The sequence below is a fragment of the Leucoraja erinacea genome, chromosome 7, assembly GCF_028641065.1.
Source record: "Leucoraja erinacea ecotype New England chromosome 7, Leri_hhj_1, whole genome shotgun sequence".
Classification (NCBI taxonomy): Eukaryota; Metazoa; Chordata; class Chondrichthyes; order Rajiformes; family Rajidae; genus Leucoraja; species Leucoraja erinaceus.
This window is the reverse complement of record NC_073383.1, coordinates 19558475-19577463: the sequence shown is the minus strand read 5'-3', so window position 1 is coordinate 19577463 and position 18989 is coordinate 19558475. Positions and strand designations below refer to the sequence as shown.

The window sequence follows — 18989 nt, the reverse complement described above, 5'->3', positions numbered from 1 at the left end:
ATTAAAGTAAAAGCAAAAACATTGACATCCGTGTATTAAAAAAAAATTATCCAAATAAAAATTTCCACCATGACCCATATGATCCATGCTCAAATCTTGCCATACTGGCCTGTGTGTCTAACGTAGATGAATTAACCATAGAGTTTTTAAAACGGTATTGTTTATGGTGAGCAAGATTTGCATAAAAGCTGAGAAGACACGCAATTATCCTTCAGGGAATGAATACTACTTGAATTATGTAAAACTCCAGACCTCAGCAATGTGGTTGACTCTTCCTTCCAAAAACAGTTTAGCAGGTCACCCAAGATTAACAAACCTTTACACGAAACAATGAATGAGCTTCTAGGTGGCAAGCAACATTTGTTACACAGAGGCGTGCCAGTCAAATTGGGTGGCACAGTGGTGCAGTGGTAGTTCCTGCCTTACAGTGCCAGAGACACGGGTTCGATCATGACTTTGGATGCTGTTTGTGGCAGAGTTATGCCCCTGTCCCACTCAGGAAACCTGAACGGAAACCTCTGGAGACTTTGCGCCCCAGCCAAGGTTTCCGTGCGGTTCCCAGAGGTTCCCGGAGGTTTTTGTCAGTCTCCCTTATGGTCGAAAGTGGTTTCCACTTCTTCTATGTTCCGGCGATTATTTCAAAAAATTCAAAACTGGCCGCGACTAAAAATAGGTTGCCGTTTAAAAAATCGGTAATTTTTTAGTCGAAGCCGGTTGCGATGCTAGTTGAAGGTGGTTGCCGGAGGTTGCAGGTAGTGGAAGGTAAGACCTTTTTTTCACCCATTTATATTCCACCAGGGAGGTCTTACCTTCCACTACCTGCAACCCTTACCTTCCACTACCTGCAACCTCCGGCAACCACCTTCAACTAGCGTCGCAACCGCCTTCGACTAAACAATTACCGATTTTTTAAACGGCAACCTATTTTTAGTCGCGGTCGGTTTTGAATTTTTTTAAATAATCGCCGGAACATAGAAGAAGCGGAAACCACTTTCGACCATTAGGGAGTCTGACAAAAACCTCCGGGAACCGCACGGAAACCTTGGGTGGGGCGCAAAGTCTCCAGAGGTTTCCGTTCAGGTTTCCTAAGTGGGACAGGGGCATTAGTATGTTCCTCCATTGGCCGCATGGGTTTCCTCCCACGTGCGGTGGTTTAGGTTAACTGGCTGATTGGCGTGCACTCCATGTGCCAAAGGGTCTGTTTCCACACAGTATCTCTAAAACTATAAACTAAAACTAAATTGACCATATACAATAAGAGGTAGTCTACCCTCCCAATCTTAAGAGCCAACAACATGATCATCACCAAACCTCCCATCTTCATATTCTGGGGTGTGTGGGTGGTTGATATGTTGTTAGACATGCATTATGGCAAGCTATATGAAGACATAGGTTTGAGGCGAAGGGGAAAAGATTTAATAGGAATCTGTTGGGTAACTTTTTCACACAAAGGTTGATGCATGTATGGAACAAGCTGCCAGAGGAGGTAGTCGAGGCAGGGACTATCCCGACATTCAAGAAACTGTTAGACAGGCACGTGGATTGGACAGGTTTAGAGGGATATGAACCAAATGCTGGCATGTGGGACTAGTGTAGCTGGGACATGTTGGCCGGTGTGGGCAAGTTGGGCCGAAGGGCCTGTTTCCACACTGTATCACTCTATGCCCCCCATAGCAGAAGCGTCCACGTCACAGGGCTGGAAACTGGAAGTATCCCGAGCTAATTCTGCTACCACCATCATCTATTGCAACAAGTGATGGCTCCCACTGATTGTCGCCGGAACCTTGCGTCTTTTTCAGGACGGACGATGACAGCGGTCAACATTTGTAACATGGAAGATGAACACGAAAGAAGACTTCTCTATAAGTCGAAGAGGAGGTAACGAGATAAACCTTAGAATACGGGTGTTAAATCAGCACACATTGCAGCCACTGCCTGTTCCCGGCAACATCGCACACTCACCATGCCAGACTTGGAGCAGCTATCGAGTGAATCCTGCATCACGGTGCTGTGCAGCTGCACTGCTTGCCCCAGCCTGCACCATAACAGCCCTCATCTCAGGTCATGCTCCAGTCATTTGCCAATGAGATCACCGTTACTTTTGTTAACAGTCAATTAATCATCTGTAAAATGTAAGCAATCCTACCTTCTCATGCAAGAAAAACATGAATGTAACATTTAGCCCACATCCAACTCAAAGTAGGAGGAATATTAGCGTGTGTTTGGGGAGGAGATGCCACCAGCTGGAGCCAACTGCATCCCCCGATCTTTTTTTATATAATATCCTGATCCACAGAGCCTCCTGCTCTACAATATATCTGTGAACGGTGCTCTGTATTGGAATGTGTTGTCTAGTGTATGCCGGATGCCAATGTTACATGGATCAATTCAGCAAAGCAAGAGAAAAGGAGTTGAAGAAAGGAGGTCACTGAAGAAACAAAAACATTTCACGTCTGCTTTTTAGGGATTCCAGATGTTAATCGCTTAAGTGCTCTGGAGCTAGTTTTCTCTTAAAAAATTGTGAATAAGCTCCTTGATCAAACCTTAATCATTTATGGACAGTATTTTTTGTGGTAACAAACAGAAACAGGGAAATGTCTGGCTAATACACAAAAGGATGCAAATTATACAAAAAGATCCTGGTTAATACACGAAAGGACACAGAGTGCTGGAGTAACTCAGTAGGTTAAGCAGCATCCCTGGAGAACATCCATATTTTCGGCCAGCGGGTGACGCCATAAGTGGCAGCATCATCACCAGCCTGTCTCGTTCCTTTCTTCTTTTGTTGTTTTTAGTTTGTTTGATTTTTATGTTTTAGTGTATCTTTAGTTTTGTATTATGTAAGGGGTGGGGGGGAGGGGTTGGGGGAAACTATTTTTAATCTTTTCCCCCCGACGGAGATGCAATTATTTCCTGGTCGTATCTCCGTCTGCACTGCGGCCTTAACATCTTGGAGCTGGCGGTCCCTTTGTTGGGGATCGACATCGGGAGCTCCAACCGCAGGAACTTCGACAGCTCCGATCACGGGAGCTTCGATCACCCCGTTGTGCGGGCTTCGATCACTGACTGTGGGTGCTTAGATCGCCCCGACTCCGGATGCTTCGATTGCCACGACCGCGGGAGAAAAGGAGGAAGCCTGCTGCCTGTGCTGGTGGGGACTCAGAGGGAGTGCCGTGAGTGCAGTGATCTCAGTGTTTGTGGGGCCATCGCACCTTGAGAACATCCTGGAGTCTGGTGCAGGTGTGGATGACTTTCTGACTGTTTGGACGGACAGGGACTGCAGAGAGAGTGACAGTGGTTGGTACAACTCTGGTCACATCACGGTGAAGGAGCGTGTGTGTGGCCCCTACATTGAACTGATGGCTGTGGGTCTCCGCTTATGCTGTGTGTCCAAGGGATTCTCATGCGCCGCTGTGGTGATTGTTTATGTTTAATCTCTATGTTATTTTGTACCTTCTTGCTTTTTTGTATGACTGTATGTTAAATCAAATTTCACAGTACCTCTGTACACGTGACAATAAAGGACCATTGAACCATTCTACAGGGACACCGCCTGACCCGCTGAGTTACTCCAGCACTTTGTATCATTTTTGTGGTCATAGTTAACCATTGTATATTATTCTTCCTTGATTTCTCTGCAACCATTGCACTGGTGAACCATATTATCTTCCTATTGTAAACTGATAAGCACAAAGTTTATTCCTCGCTAATACATTGCCCAACACAAAGTGCTTGTCCTTTGCCATACTTTTGTAGCTGTCATTGAAAGAAATGCAAAAATGTTCCAAATATCACTGTAATATTGCTTATCCTTGACTCATTATTGACATTGGTATCACAATCCGTGTGATCAGCTTCTACACAGCCTGATGCCAACCAGCAGGGAGCCCAGCAAAGCTCTCTCAAACTTTCACTGACACTAACCTTCTGAACACAATTGCTGAATCCTGTGATGGGCCTCTGTGTAGTACATTTAATGAAATAGATATGTTAGCATAATTCGAGCATCTGCTGGCGCTTGAGTCTCAATTGTAGCCTGATGATTTCCTGACATACAAAGTTTCTTTTTGAAATATTTAACCAAAATCAGGAGGAAGTGAACTTTGAAGCGTTTTAAAAATATAGTTTTTGATTTTTTTTTCTTGGTTTTAATCTTCTCAAGCTCCCCGAAAGTCTGTTATTTTCCAGTCAGGAAAGAAGAGAAGAAAAAAGTGGAACATTATTCAATCTACGTAACATTTGTATCCTTCCAAAAGGCAAATGAACATATTAGTCCATGCAGCTCAGAATCCAGTACAGCCAAAGGGATGAAGTATTAAAAATAAACATCTTGGTGCCTTAATGGTATTCAACCAGGAATTTTTCACTTCATTTGGCTCTTCAGTTTCAGAAAGAAATTCATTTCTAAACTTTAGGGTGAGTATATATTAAGGATTGTTAGACATAGGTCATCCTTCAGGAATTATGTGGAGAGCAGGCAGAACTACAATAGAGAACTGGTTGGTCTTCATGAAAAACGCTCAAATGTAAACTATAGATAGTAATCAGTTTTGAAATTAAAAGGATTGTTCAGTAAACAAGCATTGCTGTCTACAGAGTGCAGGCTAATGGCCCACACACAGCTGGAGTCCACTCAAGAGATATGGTTTATATTCTGATCCTGAAATGTTTGGCAAAGGGCACCTGTAGATCAGTCACTATATTCCTAATCCATGATCTACAGCACCTACTGCCAGACTAATCTGCACCATTGTGACAAAAATCAAGGACAGGTTCCAGACTAGACTAATTTTGTTATAACCCACATCATATGTGGTCATAGGCATATTTCCTCTGTTTATCAATGATTGCGATATTTATGTACACACAGCCCTCAAAACACTAATTAAGGTATGTGGGGTTTCAGAAGCCTTTAGACCATCTGGGTGAATTATTGTCCCAGCAAAGTGTTTGAATATTCAGAGGTGTCTTGTCGTTTAAGACATGCTCCCATTGTAAATATAATTCAATTAAATCATTTATGTGCACCCAAAATATTGAAGTAAACAATGTCATTGTACCTATTGAAATTGTATTAAATCACCTGTAGTTATCTTTGTTCTTAAGATGATAAAAACTTGACATATTTTGAGTTTAGTGAGATCCTACTGCATTTCTTTGAAGAAACAGCCTTCAACTTGGTCTGCAATCTGCACGCTTGTCATGACGAATATCTTTTATTCAGAATAGCTTCAACTGACTTAATCACAGTCACAACAGTATAATTATAAGCTTCCCATTCATAGAACGCAAACCAGAGAGTACAGGCCGTCCCTGGGTTTTGAATTTGGACACCCTGAGATGAGCAACTTCCCATCAATATTATTTAATACAACCAAGAACTAGCATTGGAAAAAAAACTGGTTACGTGTAACCTTCCTGCAGTAATCAGACACCATTGGCTCTGAAGAATACAGACAGTTTCACCCTGGGAGGCAACATAAAGAGAGTTGCTTTGGAAATTGACAAGCAATTGCTCATATTGATTCTTGTGTGATGGACTTCATTAAATAATATAATGGCCTCTAGTATGTCAAGTCCATGAAAACCAGTCATTGAACGTGAAATACCCTGATTTTGTACCATTGGTATTTTTTGTGACAGTATGCCCTAGTACCACCACTTCTAAAGAGTTAAAAACCTAGATTGATGTACAGCAGCTATTGCATCCTGTGACCTATTGATATGTGTGTACTGGCACCATTTTGTCAATAAAAAAAGCACTGGATATTGGGATTAGTTTATCATTGACATGTATTCCAAGATACAGTGAAACATGTTGTAACCAGGCAGAGGAAGACAATAACAAAGTGTTTATTTTAATTGGCCCTGTTCAGCATCATTCACTGCTATACTGTGGGTGTATTGTTACTATATCAACTGATCTTGCTTATATTCTGACAGAGACAAAAATCAATTTACGGACATTATTATACATGGAACCTGTTCATATCCCAGGGATGGCCTGTACAGTGGATGTGGAATTAATGGTAGCTCTTAACCAGAATAACCATAATCTGCATAACCAGATTTGCATAAAGATCTCAACCCTGAGTCTAGAGAGTATACAAATTTTCATCAAGGCCCCTACAATATCTTTCAATAATCTGGGATAGATCCCATCAAGGCCTGGGTTTTATCCATCTTATCAAGAGATCCAACTTCTCTTTGTTCTTGATCTCAAACTGCTCTAGCATATTATTATAGCTTATAATATACTCACTTTATTCCTGAAGAGTCTGAAGATGGGTCCCAACCTGAAACATTGCCAAACCATGTCCTTCAGAGATGATGCCTGACCCGCTGAATAACTTTGAACTTGGCTTTTACACAAGATTCCAGCATCTGCAGTTTCTCGTGTCTTCATCATATCTTATGTCCCTCTCCTTGGTTAATACAGACACAAAGTACTCTTTTCACTCGCATCCTCTTACTCCAAGCATAAATTCCTTGAATGGACTTACCTTCTCCATACTTAAAAGAGTTCAACTTTATTGCCAATAAAGTTTTATTTCAAACCAACAACTTTACAACCAACTACACAAGGATGTAGTAATGAGAAACTTACAGTTCCTCCCAAATGAAATTATCTTTCAAGATCATTCCGTTAAACATGCTAGATGAGTCATAAAGTCACAGAGAGCTACAGCTTGGAAATAAGCGATTTTGCCCACTGAGTCCACGTTGATTATCAACTTCCTATTATCACACTAATCCTACATAAACTAATTTTATTATTCCCACATTCCTGTCAGTCCTTCACAGATTGTAACCCACACAAAACTATTTGCAATAAAACTACTCCCCTGTAATCTTTCAAGACAAGTAGTGACTTGTTGGATCAAGGCAGGCCTGGAGACAAGTATAAAAATATCAAGCAGGCTGATATCTTGGAGCATTTCTACACAATGAAATTAAAGGCTAAAGTGGTCTTGAGCCAAGTTAGCAGAGGTAAATATTTGAAACTAATTACAGAAGTTGGTAGATAGTGTGGTTGTAGTTTTCTATTGGGAAAAAAACCCAGCTGAGCACGGCAAATGCATTAACTGTGGTCTGAAGAAGGGACTTGAATTGAAACGTCACCTATCCATGTTCTCTGGCGATGCTGCCTGCCTTACTCCAGCACTTTGTGTCCTTAACTGTGATCTTAGTCATCCTAACTGACGTGCCTGAACAAATAAATTATCTTTTCTTTCAGAATATAATTTACAAAATATATGTTAGTGGTAAGTTGAATGACCATCTAACTTAGTAAATCACTTTATATTTTCTGCTGCAACTTTAAAATTGATATCTGCCTTTTCCTTGTATTAAACATTGTTGCTTAATATTGGTCTTAGGACTCACATGGAGTTTATTCTGCTAACATCACTGTATTCCAGTAAAGCCCTGCCAAGTACGTATAAGAATAGATTACTTTCTGGAAAGCTTACTGCCTCCACAAAAATAATGTTGTTAATGCACATAGTATTATAGGTGGTGGTATTGTTCAAATGCCTGTATCAATGAGCATTCTTTATGCTAATGCAATGGTGGATGTAATGAACAATTCTGGCACACCACTATGATAAATGTAGATCACTTCAAGCAAGCATAATTGTTCATAGGATGATCAGTTATAAACCCAGTGCCTGAAACATAGAAACACAGAAACATAGAAAATAGGTGCAGGAGTAGGCCATTCGGCCCTTCGAGCCTGCGCCGCTATTCAATATGATCATGGCTGATCATCCAACTCAGTATCCCATATCTGCCTTCTCTCCATACCCCCTGATCCCTTTAGCCACAAGGGTCACATCTAACTCCCTCTTAAATATAGCCAATGAACTGGCCTCAACTACTTTCTGTGGCAGAGAATTCCACAGATTCACCACACTCTGTGTAAAAAATGATTTTCGCATCTCGGTCCTAAAAGACTTCCCTCTTATCCTTAAGCTGTGATCCCTTGTTCTGGACTTCCCCAACATCGGGAATAATCTTCCTGCATCTAGCCTGTCCAACCCCTTAAGAATTTTGTAGGTTTCTATAAGATCCCCCCTCAATCTCCTAAATTCTAGCGAGTACAAGCCGAGTCTATCCAATCTTTCTTCATATGAAAGTCCTGACATCCAAGGAATCAGTCTGGTGAACCTTCTCTGCACTCCCTCTATGGCAATAATGTCCTTCCTCAGATTTGGAGACCAAAACTGTACGCAATATTCCAGGTGTGGTTTCACCAAGACCCTGTACAACTGCAGTAGAACCTCCCTGCTCCTATACTCAAATCCTTTTGCTATGAACGCTAACATACCATTCGCTTTCTTCACTGCCTGCTGCACCTGCATGCCTACTTTCAATGACTGGTGTACCATGACACCCAGGTCTCGTTGCATCTCCCCTTTTCTTTATCGGCCACCTGAGATAGTTTAAAATTTACAGAACAGTCCTCAATACACCCAGGATCAGATGGCCAACCTCTAATACCACAAAAGTAATGGTGCTCAGAACCCATTCTCCTCCCTCCCTACATCAGGCTTCCTGGACCTTATGATAATGCAAACAGGACTCTTCCAGAATTGCTGAAATGAATAATTCACAGGGGCAAGCAACAGCATAAAAAGATCTGCTGACTTTATGTTAGATTTCTGTCAAAGCAGAAAATGCGAGCTGTAAAATACTATTCTCCAAGTTAGGCTCAAACTTATAGAAATCTTTGTTCATAAAATAATTCCAGAATAATATCAAGTGTTTCTAATTGTTGATGCATATTGATCATCAGTTGTACTGTTACCAGTTTCACTATAACCCACATTCATATAATATTCTGCCAATGTACATCACGCATTGATGCTAAACAGGATAGTTAGAAAAAGTGAAGAAAAATAATGTTAAAACAAAATTAAGACAGGCTTATACTTCTTTGAAAATACTTGTATACTTTGAGGTTTAAAAATGAATGTACAAAAAATACTACCCAATGTGAAATCTGGTTGGAAAAAAATAAGTAAATTACCAGTAGCTTTCTGCTGCACGCATGTCCACACGGTTATAATATACTCCGGTCTAGTTCAAACTTGTTGCTATGCATGGCTAACCTAGGTTTCAGTTCCTTAATCTGCAGATCTTGAGTCGAGCCATTTTTCAACGTAAGCTCACATTTTGATAAAACCTTCCCTTCAATTTACCATTGTTGAAAATAATGAAGTAATCTCCTTGTCGTCGTCATTTATAAGTATGATTTATGCATGGTATCAAGCACAGCATCTTGTGTGAAACGTACCTTGCATGGTAAATGTATCCAACAGTCCGTTTCTAACCCAAAGCATCAAAAGCCCAGACTTCTGCAGTCAAAATTCTCTTCCATTGCTGAGAACTGCCTTGATGTAAAGGTGGGTGCTAGGAAACAGCACGCTAGGGTAAGTTTAGACAAAGAGAAGGTAATTGCTGCCAAGCTCTAATTGCTGCTGCTGCTGATGTATGAAACTTGATCTCAGGTGGGTGGGTAACCTGACTGCATCCCTGACGTCACAACTGCCAGTCAAATATCACCTAATGTGATTTCCTCTCAAAACATTCCAACTATGTCATTCAAATGCATTTAATTTTCACCTTGAAGAACAACAATTCGCAAAAGAATGATGATTCTTAAGAAGTGTAACATTTTTAACACTTCTCGGTTTGTGGCTTCACATAACTTTGAACAGCTCAAGAAAATATCTCCATTTCCATGACGGAATGGAAAACAACAATCAGCTCAGAGATCACAATCAAAGGGAAGAGGTGGCTTTTTACCCCTCTGCACGGAACAACATAAAGAAAAAAGGGCAGATGAATGCCCATCAAGTTTGCAGTCAATAGCGTTCTGCTCCAATGTCCTGTGTGCAGGTTAGGTCTCATAATTTAAGGAAGGACATTCTTGCTATTGAGGGAGTGCAGGGTAGGTTCACCAGTTTAATTCCCGGGATTGCAGGACTGACATATGATGAAAGAATGGATCGACTGGGGTTATATTCACTTTCATAGAAGGATGAGAGAGGATCTTATGGTAGAAACATATAAAATTCTTAAGGGATTGGACACCCTAGATGCAGGAAAATTGCTCGCTATGTTGGGGGAGTCCAGAACCAGGGGTGACAGTTTAAGAATAAAATGAGGAAAAACTTTTTCACGAGAGTTGTGAATCTGTGGAATTCTCTGCCACAGAAGGCAGTCGAGGCCAATTCACTATATGTTTTCAAGAGAGAGTTTGATATAGCTCTTAGGACTAACGGAATCAAGTGATATGGGAGAAGGCAGGTACGGGATACTGAGTTTGAATGATCAGCCATGATCATATTGAATCGCGGTGCTGGCTCGAACGGCCGAATGGCCTACTCCTGCACCTATTTTCTATGTTTCTATATTTCTATATCCCCATCCAACTAACAGCCACCCAGGTATAAATACAAATATTCACCAAATATATTACATGATCTTTTTTTCAAGGCATCAATTACTGCTGGCCTCCTTATTTTACCCATTGAAAGCAATATGCCTCCACCGTCAGAACAAGACACTAGCCCGCAACACCATCCGTATGCCTCTCATCAACTTTCAGAAGCATCCCACAGCTGCTCAGTTAACACATGACTATGCAGTTTGTAAGCTTGAACTGGGAAGGTGATGCACACGAAGCAAATCATTGTGGGAGAGATCGACAACAGGTTGGTAACCAGATAACCATATGGTGGCAATTAATAGCTGTCTGTGCTATCTCAAACGCAGCAACACGGTGACATTTAACGCTGAGTATCGTCTCTGTTACCCTGCAGAAAAAGAGGTGACAGCATTAGTCAAATTGATGTTTACCGTTGCAGCAGTGGAATATGCCAGATACGTCAATCCTGAGAGCATTAAATCACATCGCTTGCCTGTGGTAGTGGTAGGCCTACAATGTACATTATGTGCAGGAATCAAGGCAGCATATAGCAAAACTCTATAACCTTCTTCTGGCTCATGTAGATCCTGCTCATGTAGATCCTACTCAGACTATTATCCTTTATCATTTTCAGCTTGGCACATCGAAACCTGTTGGTATAATGCTAGGTGTGGTTAGTGCAGCTCATTATCTCCTTGGCATATCTTCGTTCATCTCGTTTACTCCATATAAAGGATTGCATTTGAATGTAGATATCTATCATCAGAGTTATCATTGCCCACTGCCAATAAAATTGCACTGTTGACTTGTAGCTCATGTGAAAGTTGGTTTTGGAAAATACTCTTTTTTGTGTAAATTTCTTCATTCCATTCTGCTCTGCTGAAGTGCCACACGTTTCATTTATTATGCACCAAGGTTAAGCGGTCTATTTTTATTATTATGTTGAAAAATGTAGTGTAATGTTATAAATATGTAAATACATGCATAAATTTCCTTTCTTCAGCAGGTCTGAATACTCAATACACACTTTCACTGGAAGGCACATATTAAAACAAAGCCCTTAATATTCACAATGCGACAATGTGCACACATAATATACTGAGATATAACACAGTGCAAGGACATGGTCACATAATTGCGACACAGTCTTACTCTTCTATTCTGAACTACAAGTACTTTATACTGACACGGAGATCCTGGATGTATGATATGATATGCCATTTATTGTCACTATACATGTACAGTGAAATTGAAAGCTGCTCGTACTCAGTGCATACATATAATTTAGTACAAAAAAACAAGAAACAGAAAAACAAAAACAGAAGGGAGAAGGGGGGGGGGGGGGGGGGGTGCACAATTCTGCGGCGCTATATACGTATATACAGATGGAAGTCCGGGTGTTGGGCTGTGAAGTCAGTGCATGTGTGAATTTGAATTAAGAGTAGTTATAATTTTCGGAAAGCAACTATTTCTGAGTCTATTTGTCCTGGATTTGATGCACCTATAGCGCCTTCCAGAGGGCAGCAGGTCGAACAGTCCAAACGCAGGATGGGAGCTGTCTTTGATGATCTTCTTTGCCCTGCTAAGGCAGCGGGAGGTGTAGATATCCATCAGGGAGGGGAGAGGGCAACCAATGATCTTCTGTGCTGTCCTAGTTACCCTCTGAAGCCTCTCCCTGTCTGCCATGGTGCAGCTGCCATACCATGCTGTAATGCAGTATGTCAGCAGGCTCCCGATGGACGAGCGGTAGAAGGTCAGCAGCAGGTTAGAGTCCAGGTTGTGCTTCCTGAGGACCCTCAGGAAGTGCAGCCGCTGCTGAGCCTTCTTGATGACCGCTGTCGTGTTGTCTGTCCAGGAGATATCAGCAGAGATAAGGACGCCGAGAAACCGGAAGGTGTTGACCCTCTCCACACACTCGCCGTTGATATGTAGGGGGACTAAGTCGGTGCTGTGCCTCCTGAAGTCGACAATGAGACGAGTAGACAGATGCTTACCCAATTAAAAACATAATTTAATCATTACTTCCTGCATTAGTTTGGCAAAACAAGTCACTGAATATGCTATCTTTACATTGAAATGATAGCTAATGTCTTTGGGCGCATACTCATAACGGTGTTTGCATTACTTCCCTGGAAGACAGTGATTGCTGGAAAATGGCAGGTCGTCATTATAGATGTGCAGTGTGAAGCTTGTCGTGGCCCAGAGCGAGCATCATTAAACTACTAGTGTGCAGTGAATAATTTACTCAGTCCACAGAACATTTTAATAACAACTCTTATTGAAAGCTCTCAAACAATCATTTTCATTTTGAAATATTCTATCATTCATTGTATGATACATTTGTTCATCATGATTGGAAAAATCATCACACCCATTCAGACTTTTAAGGAACCATATATATTAAACATCTGGACACACACACATTTGACAATCTAACTTATTGGGTAATGAATGAGACCTGTATTGAATGCTTTGCAAAACTTGACAGTGCAATGCCATTGTGGTCCTTGTGTGCAGTGTCTATTCAGGAGGTCATATTATCATTCAAGTGAAACCAACACCAAAGGGTCCAGAGGAGGTTTACAAGAATTATCCCAGGAATGAGTAGGTTAACAAATGATGAGCGTTTGACGGCACTGGGCCCATACTCGTTGGAGTTTAGAAGAAGGTTTGGATAGAGTGGATGTGGAGAGGATGTTTCCACTGACGGGAGAGTCTAGAACTAGAAGTCATATCCTTAGAATTAAAGGACGTTCTTTTAGGTGAGGAGGAATTTTTTTAGTCAGAGGGCGGTGAATCTGTAGAATTCTTTGCCACAGAATTCTGTGGATATATTTAAGGCAGAGATAGATAGATTCCTAATTAGTACGGGTGTCAGAAGTTATGGAGAGAAGGCAGGTGAATGGGGTTAGGAGGGCGAGATTGATCAGCCATGATTGAATGGAGGAGTAGATTTGTTGGGCCGAATGGCCTAATTCTGCTCCTATCTCTTGTGAATATCAAGACAATGTAAACCAATATCAAGAAACCTTCATGGCGGAAGCAGATCTATTTCTTGAAGAAGAAACGAGAAATTGTTTCCATTTAAATTGTTTATAATTATTTCTAGTGACAAATAAATAGTTTTGTTTCAGCTATTCTCCAATAACAAACAATCCAACAAATAGCAAATACAACAACCCAATTCCAACATGTAACAGCCACCCATCCCCAATTTCCCATACACTTCTGACTCCATTATCATCTCTGTTGATAATGAAAATCTCAACCCTTTTCTTGATCAACCATTGATACATTAACTTCCCCACCCGACTGTTATCTAACTTTCAATTCAGTATTCACGAGGCCACCCTGTGATCCGATTTTCTTGCAGCAATGCAGCAGAGGCATTTTTACAATTGCGGCAATTTTAGGCCAATTAACCTACAGACCCGCACATCTTTGGGATGTAGCAGGAAACGGGAACACATGAAGGAAACCCATGTGCGAGAACATGCACATTCCTCACAGACAGCAGCCGTAGTCAGGATCAAACCTGGGTCTCTGGTGCTGTGAGGCAGTCCCACTACTAGCTGCGTCTCTGGTCTTCTAATTCCACTCCCCCCCCCCCCCCCCCTCCTCTCCACAGCCCCCCCCCCTTCTACTACCCATATATTGCTCCATCTGTTCATCAGCCTTCATCCCTGCTCAGTCCACCAATCGCCTACTGGGCTTCTGTCTCCCCCCCTCCCCACTCCTCTTCCTTACACTGCCTTTCTTTCCATTCCATGCTCAATCCTGACACAGGGTTTAAATCCATAACTTCAGCAATTCCCTTTGTTCCCACAGATGCGTCGGGTTCCTCCAGCAAATTGCTCGCTAGCACGTGGAAGCTTGCCAAAAGCCTTGCCAACATCTGCGCAGACCATATGAAGAGCACACTCTCATCGACACACCTGGTTACCACCTCAAAAATGATTTAATCACATTCAATGTATTCCCTGCGGCGTAACTAAGCCAGGCTTCCCCAATGATTCTGTGCCTTTCTAAATAAAGATTTATACTATCCCTTAAAATAGATTCCACAACCAAAGTTAAACTAACTGTCCTGCAATTATTTGCTTCAGCTATAGCTCCCTTTTTAAACGTTATTACAAGTTCAGCAACAGTTCAGTCCTCTCACATTAGAGAGTAGTAAACAGTTTAACCTTTACTCACAGTACTGCTTACTCTACCACAGAGGTTACATTCCTATACAACCACAGCCCATCCTGTGCAGGTACCCGTGGCCTCGGGATATAGAGTTTACTTGTAAATCTCCTTATGTCTTTAAATGACAAAAACGTTCCTGTCCTCCATAAGCAGGTACGGTCACAACTATAACTGAAGAACGTAATGACACATGTCCTCATTTTCCCCTACTTTTACTCCATAAAGTCATATTGTTATATGTCTATTTATTTGCGGACTCGAGTTTCTGTTTGATTGCACCCTTTAATGCAATTCACTGGATAACTGTGTTTTCCGTACAATATGATGGAAGTTTCTAAGTCGGGTGGCGAGAAACCATGTTAATACATGCAAATAGTAATTGCAGTCCCAAACACCGAGGCAAAATAGGTTTGTCTGGACGCTTTTCTTCCTGCCTCTTTGTTGGGTGTCATTTTTTAGTTGACCAGCAGTCTCCAATAGGAACCCACGAGGTTGGATGCAACTGTGAACTCTGACACCCTATGGAGCTGTGGGAGGGTCAGGAGGGCCGAGACATGGCAGCTGTCCTGCTGCTTTGGTGACCCCTTAGCAGCCGGGGCAAGACAGCCCATTAGCAGCAGCAGAGCCTTAAGGGCCTGTCCCACTTAGGCGACTCTTTAGACGACTGCCAAGGACTCGTTTTAATGGATTAAAAGGAACTACAGATGTTGGAAAATCGAAGGTACTCAAAATGCTGGAGAAACTCAGCGGGTGCAGCAGCATCTGTGGAGCGAAGGAGATAGGCAACGTTTCGGGTCGAAACCAGACTGATAGAGGGTGGGGGGAGAAGAAAGGAAATAAAGAGGAGGAGGAAGCCAAGGGCTGAGGTAGGAAGGGGAGGAGACAGCAAGAGTTAACAGAATTGTGAGAATTCAATGTTCATGCCACCAGGATGCAGACTCCCCAGGCGGAATATGAGGTGCTGTTCCTCCAATTTCCGGTGTTGCTCACTCTGGCCGTGGAGGAGGCCCAGGACAGAGAGGTCGGATACGGAATGGGAGGGGGAGTTGAAGTGCTGAGCCGCCGGGAGGTCAGGTTGGTTAGTGCTGACCGAGCGGAGGTGTTCGGCGAAACGATCGGCAAGCCTACGCTTGGTCTCACCGATATAGATCAGCTGACATCTAGAGCAGCGGATGCAATAGATGAGGTTGGAGGAGGTGCAGGTGAACCTCTGTCGCACCTGGAACGACTGCTTGGGTCTTTGAATGTAGTCGAGGGGGGAGGTAAAACGACATGTGTAGCATCTCTTGCGGCTGCAAGGGAAAGTGCCCGGAGAAAGGGTGAAGCGGGAGGAAAGGGAAGAATTGACAAGGGAGTTGCGGAGGGAGCGGTCTTTGCGGAAGGCAGACAGGGGGGGATATGGGAAGATGTGGCGAGTGGTGGGGTCACGTTGGAGGTGGCGAAACTGACGGAGGGCATCGCAAATGTCCTCATTCTTCAGGGAACGGGGGTTCCCCTCCCCCACTATAGATGAGGCTCGCACCAGGGTCTCCTCCACACCCCGTAACACTGCTCTCTCCCCCCATCCCCCCACTCGCAACAAGGGCAGAGTCCCCCTGGTCCTCAAATTTCACCCCACTAGTCGGCACATACAATAAATAGTCCCCTGACAGTTTTGCCACCTCCAACGTGACCCCACCACTCGTCAATCCCCCACTGCAGAACATGGTATCCAACTAACGGGCTCATGCTCAATACCCTCTTTGCTCCAGCGGGTGGATAACATTTCCTCACTTCCCTCTCACAGGTATTATCTTTTTTTTTTCTTTTTTTTTTTTATTTTATTTTTATTAGATGTACGGTAAATTACAATACTACACAACACATATATCTTAATACATTTTTTGTACCGCTTCATTTTTTTTTTGAGCTTTAAGAAAAAGATAGAAGTAAAGAAAGTAAAGAAAGTGCGCAAGAGTCGTGAAGTGCAAGAGTGTTGGGAAAAGAAAGCCCCTTAGAAAAGAAGTTAGAGAAGGAAGTAAAGTGAGAAAGTAGACCCTAGAAAAGAAAGAAAAAGAAAATAGGAACAATCGCTCTATTATAACATTAAACTCCGCAGAAAGGGGACTAGCAACCAAGTCTGTTTTTGTTGTTTTACCTCCCGTTACCAGGTCCTGATACCATTTATTTATTTATTTATTTATTTATTTATTTAATTACTATTGCACCTCATACTTGTAATAGGTCCAGAAACATAGACCACGTCTTTTGGAATTGGTCTGCTTTACCTGCTAAGAGGAATCTCATCTCTTCCAGATGTAATGTTTCAAACATATTTACAGGTATTATCTTTGCTGGCTTATCTCACAGCACTGACTTACTCTTGTGGTGGTCACCATTTCTTCTCGCTCACCTGACTGCTCTTGCGTTCGGGGAAACCTCCATAATGCTATCTGGTCCTTCTGCAGCAAGGAAACTAATGAGCAATTTCTTCAAAGTTGTGCATAAACACTTACCATGAAACGGATCACTCTGCTTCAGTAAATGGTGCATAGTTTATTTTCTATGGTCAATTTCAGTAATTTAAAACAATCATGTTTTTGAGAAAACCATGATTTATCGTGTTACAACTTGCAAATATATCAAAGAATCCTTTTCTTTCAAATATTACATACGGAAATGCTATCCAATTGTCCTGAATTATTTGAGATTAGGCTGAATATTAGGCTGAATAGAACCTTGTGAGCGATGAGGACAATTCTTAGTGAAAATTACATCCAGATTACTCTACATGCCTAAGGTAGAAACTCAACAGCCATATATTTTTGCTGCCAAAAGGGTTGGATAGAATTCAAAGAATGTTTTGCACAGATTTAAACGGTAACTTGGAATCTCTGGTAAAGCAAATACTGAACATAGGGCGAGAACATCAAAAGACCAATGATGCATTTATTTGATGCAAATTCTGTACGAGCTGAGCCTGGCAAAGTTACCCCAAAAATGGAATGGTGCTCCAGGTTAATAATGCTAGTAAATCCGAGGCAACCAATCCAGGATTGGGAGTTCAAATTGATGTGGAATTTTAAATTAAAAATAAATCTGAATTTTAAAATAAATGGTCATTAATAATACCAAACACAAACCTATCATATTATTGCAAATCTGATCTGATTGACTAAAGCTCTTCATTGGAATAAATCGATCACCTTTAACCTGTGTAGCAGACGTGTGATTTCACACCAACCCAACAAGCCACTCAGATGAATACATCTGAAGAATACAACGAGATGAATCACCCTGCAGGCACAAAGGCATTGATTCAGACGTGGTAAAGTATGATTCACAAAAATAAATTGGTGCTTCAATTGGTGGGGCTAAATCACAGACCAATCAAACAACAGCCTAACATTGTGTAGGAAGGAACTGCAGATGTTGGTTTACACTGAAGATAGATACAAAATGCTGGAATAATTCAGCGGATCAGGCAGCATATCTGGAGAGAAGTGGCTGACATTTCGGGTCGAGACCCTTCTGCAGGCCTGGAGGTCTTCAGATGCAGCCAGTCCCGCTGAGTTACTCCAGAATTTTGTGTCTAACAGCCCAACATTGCTGTTCGCGAAAGAATCTGGCTATCAAAATCTCCCGATATGCCTTTCTCGTGAGCAGAATAGGCCTGCTAAAAAGTAGGAGCGAATAGACACCGTTAATTCTTTTTGTTCATTTTGGGGGAATCAATGTGTTGCTGGTAAGGCTGACTCGCATTTATTGCCCATCCCTATGGTCTCATGTTTATTGCGAATCAACCTCTGCTGTAATAATATTCAAAGGCACTACATATGTGACCCCTTCGACGAACAGAAAGCTAAAGACTCTCAAAACATTATGCCTCATCTCTGCCATAAATGGATAACCTATACCACCATTTTAAACATTAATTCCCTCCACCGCTAGTGCCCATTGGCTGTAGTGCGTACCATCTATAAACAGCATTATTGTTACTTGCTGAGGCTAATCCAACAGCATCTTCCAAATCCATGAACTCCATTACGAACAAAGTTGAGATCTTCAGCATTTGAATATAGGTTTTAGGGCCTGTCCCACTTACTCCATTTTTTCAGCAACTTGCCGGCACCTGTCATAGTTGCAGCAGGTTGCCGAAGATTTTCAACATGTTGAAAATCCAGCGGCAACCAGAAAAAGGTACGAAACTTTGGGTGACGACTCACCACCAAACAGGCGTCACCCCGCGACATGTCGGTAAGGTAAGGTAAGAGGAAGGTAAGAGGAAGAGATGGAGAGAAGATCTAAGTAATGCACCTGTCCCACTTAGGAAACCTGAACGGAAACCTCTGGTGACTTTGCGCCCCACCCAAGGTTTCCGTGC

At 42.1% G+C, this 18989-nt stretch overlaps 1 protein-coding gene across 5 annotated transcripts in view; it reads right to left on the bottom strand.

Moving 5' to 3' along the window:
- Positions 1 to 18989, bottom strand: part of znf385b (zinc finger protein 385B) — a 362216-nt gene that overhangs the window by 137333 nt on the left and 205894 nt on the right. Inside the window, exon 1 of one of the 5 annotated variants that reach the window (XM_055637875.1) lies at positions 9299 to 9493. The exons of the other annotated variants lie outside the window; for them this stretch is intronic. Coding sequence (XP_055493850.1) covers positions 9299 to 9344 — 46 coding nt within the window. The 5' untranslated portion in view covers positions 9345 to 9493. Of the gene's footprint in view, positions 1 to 9298; positions 9494 to 18989 lie in introns of those variants that run through there. 5 annotated transcript variants of the gene reach the window in all.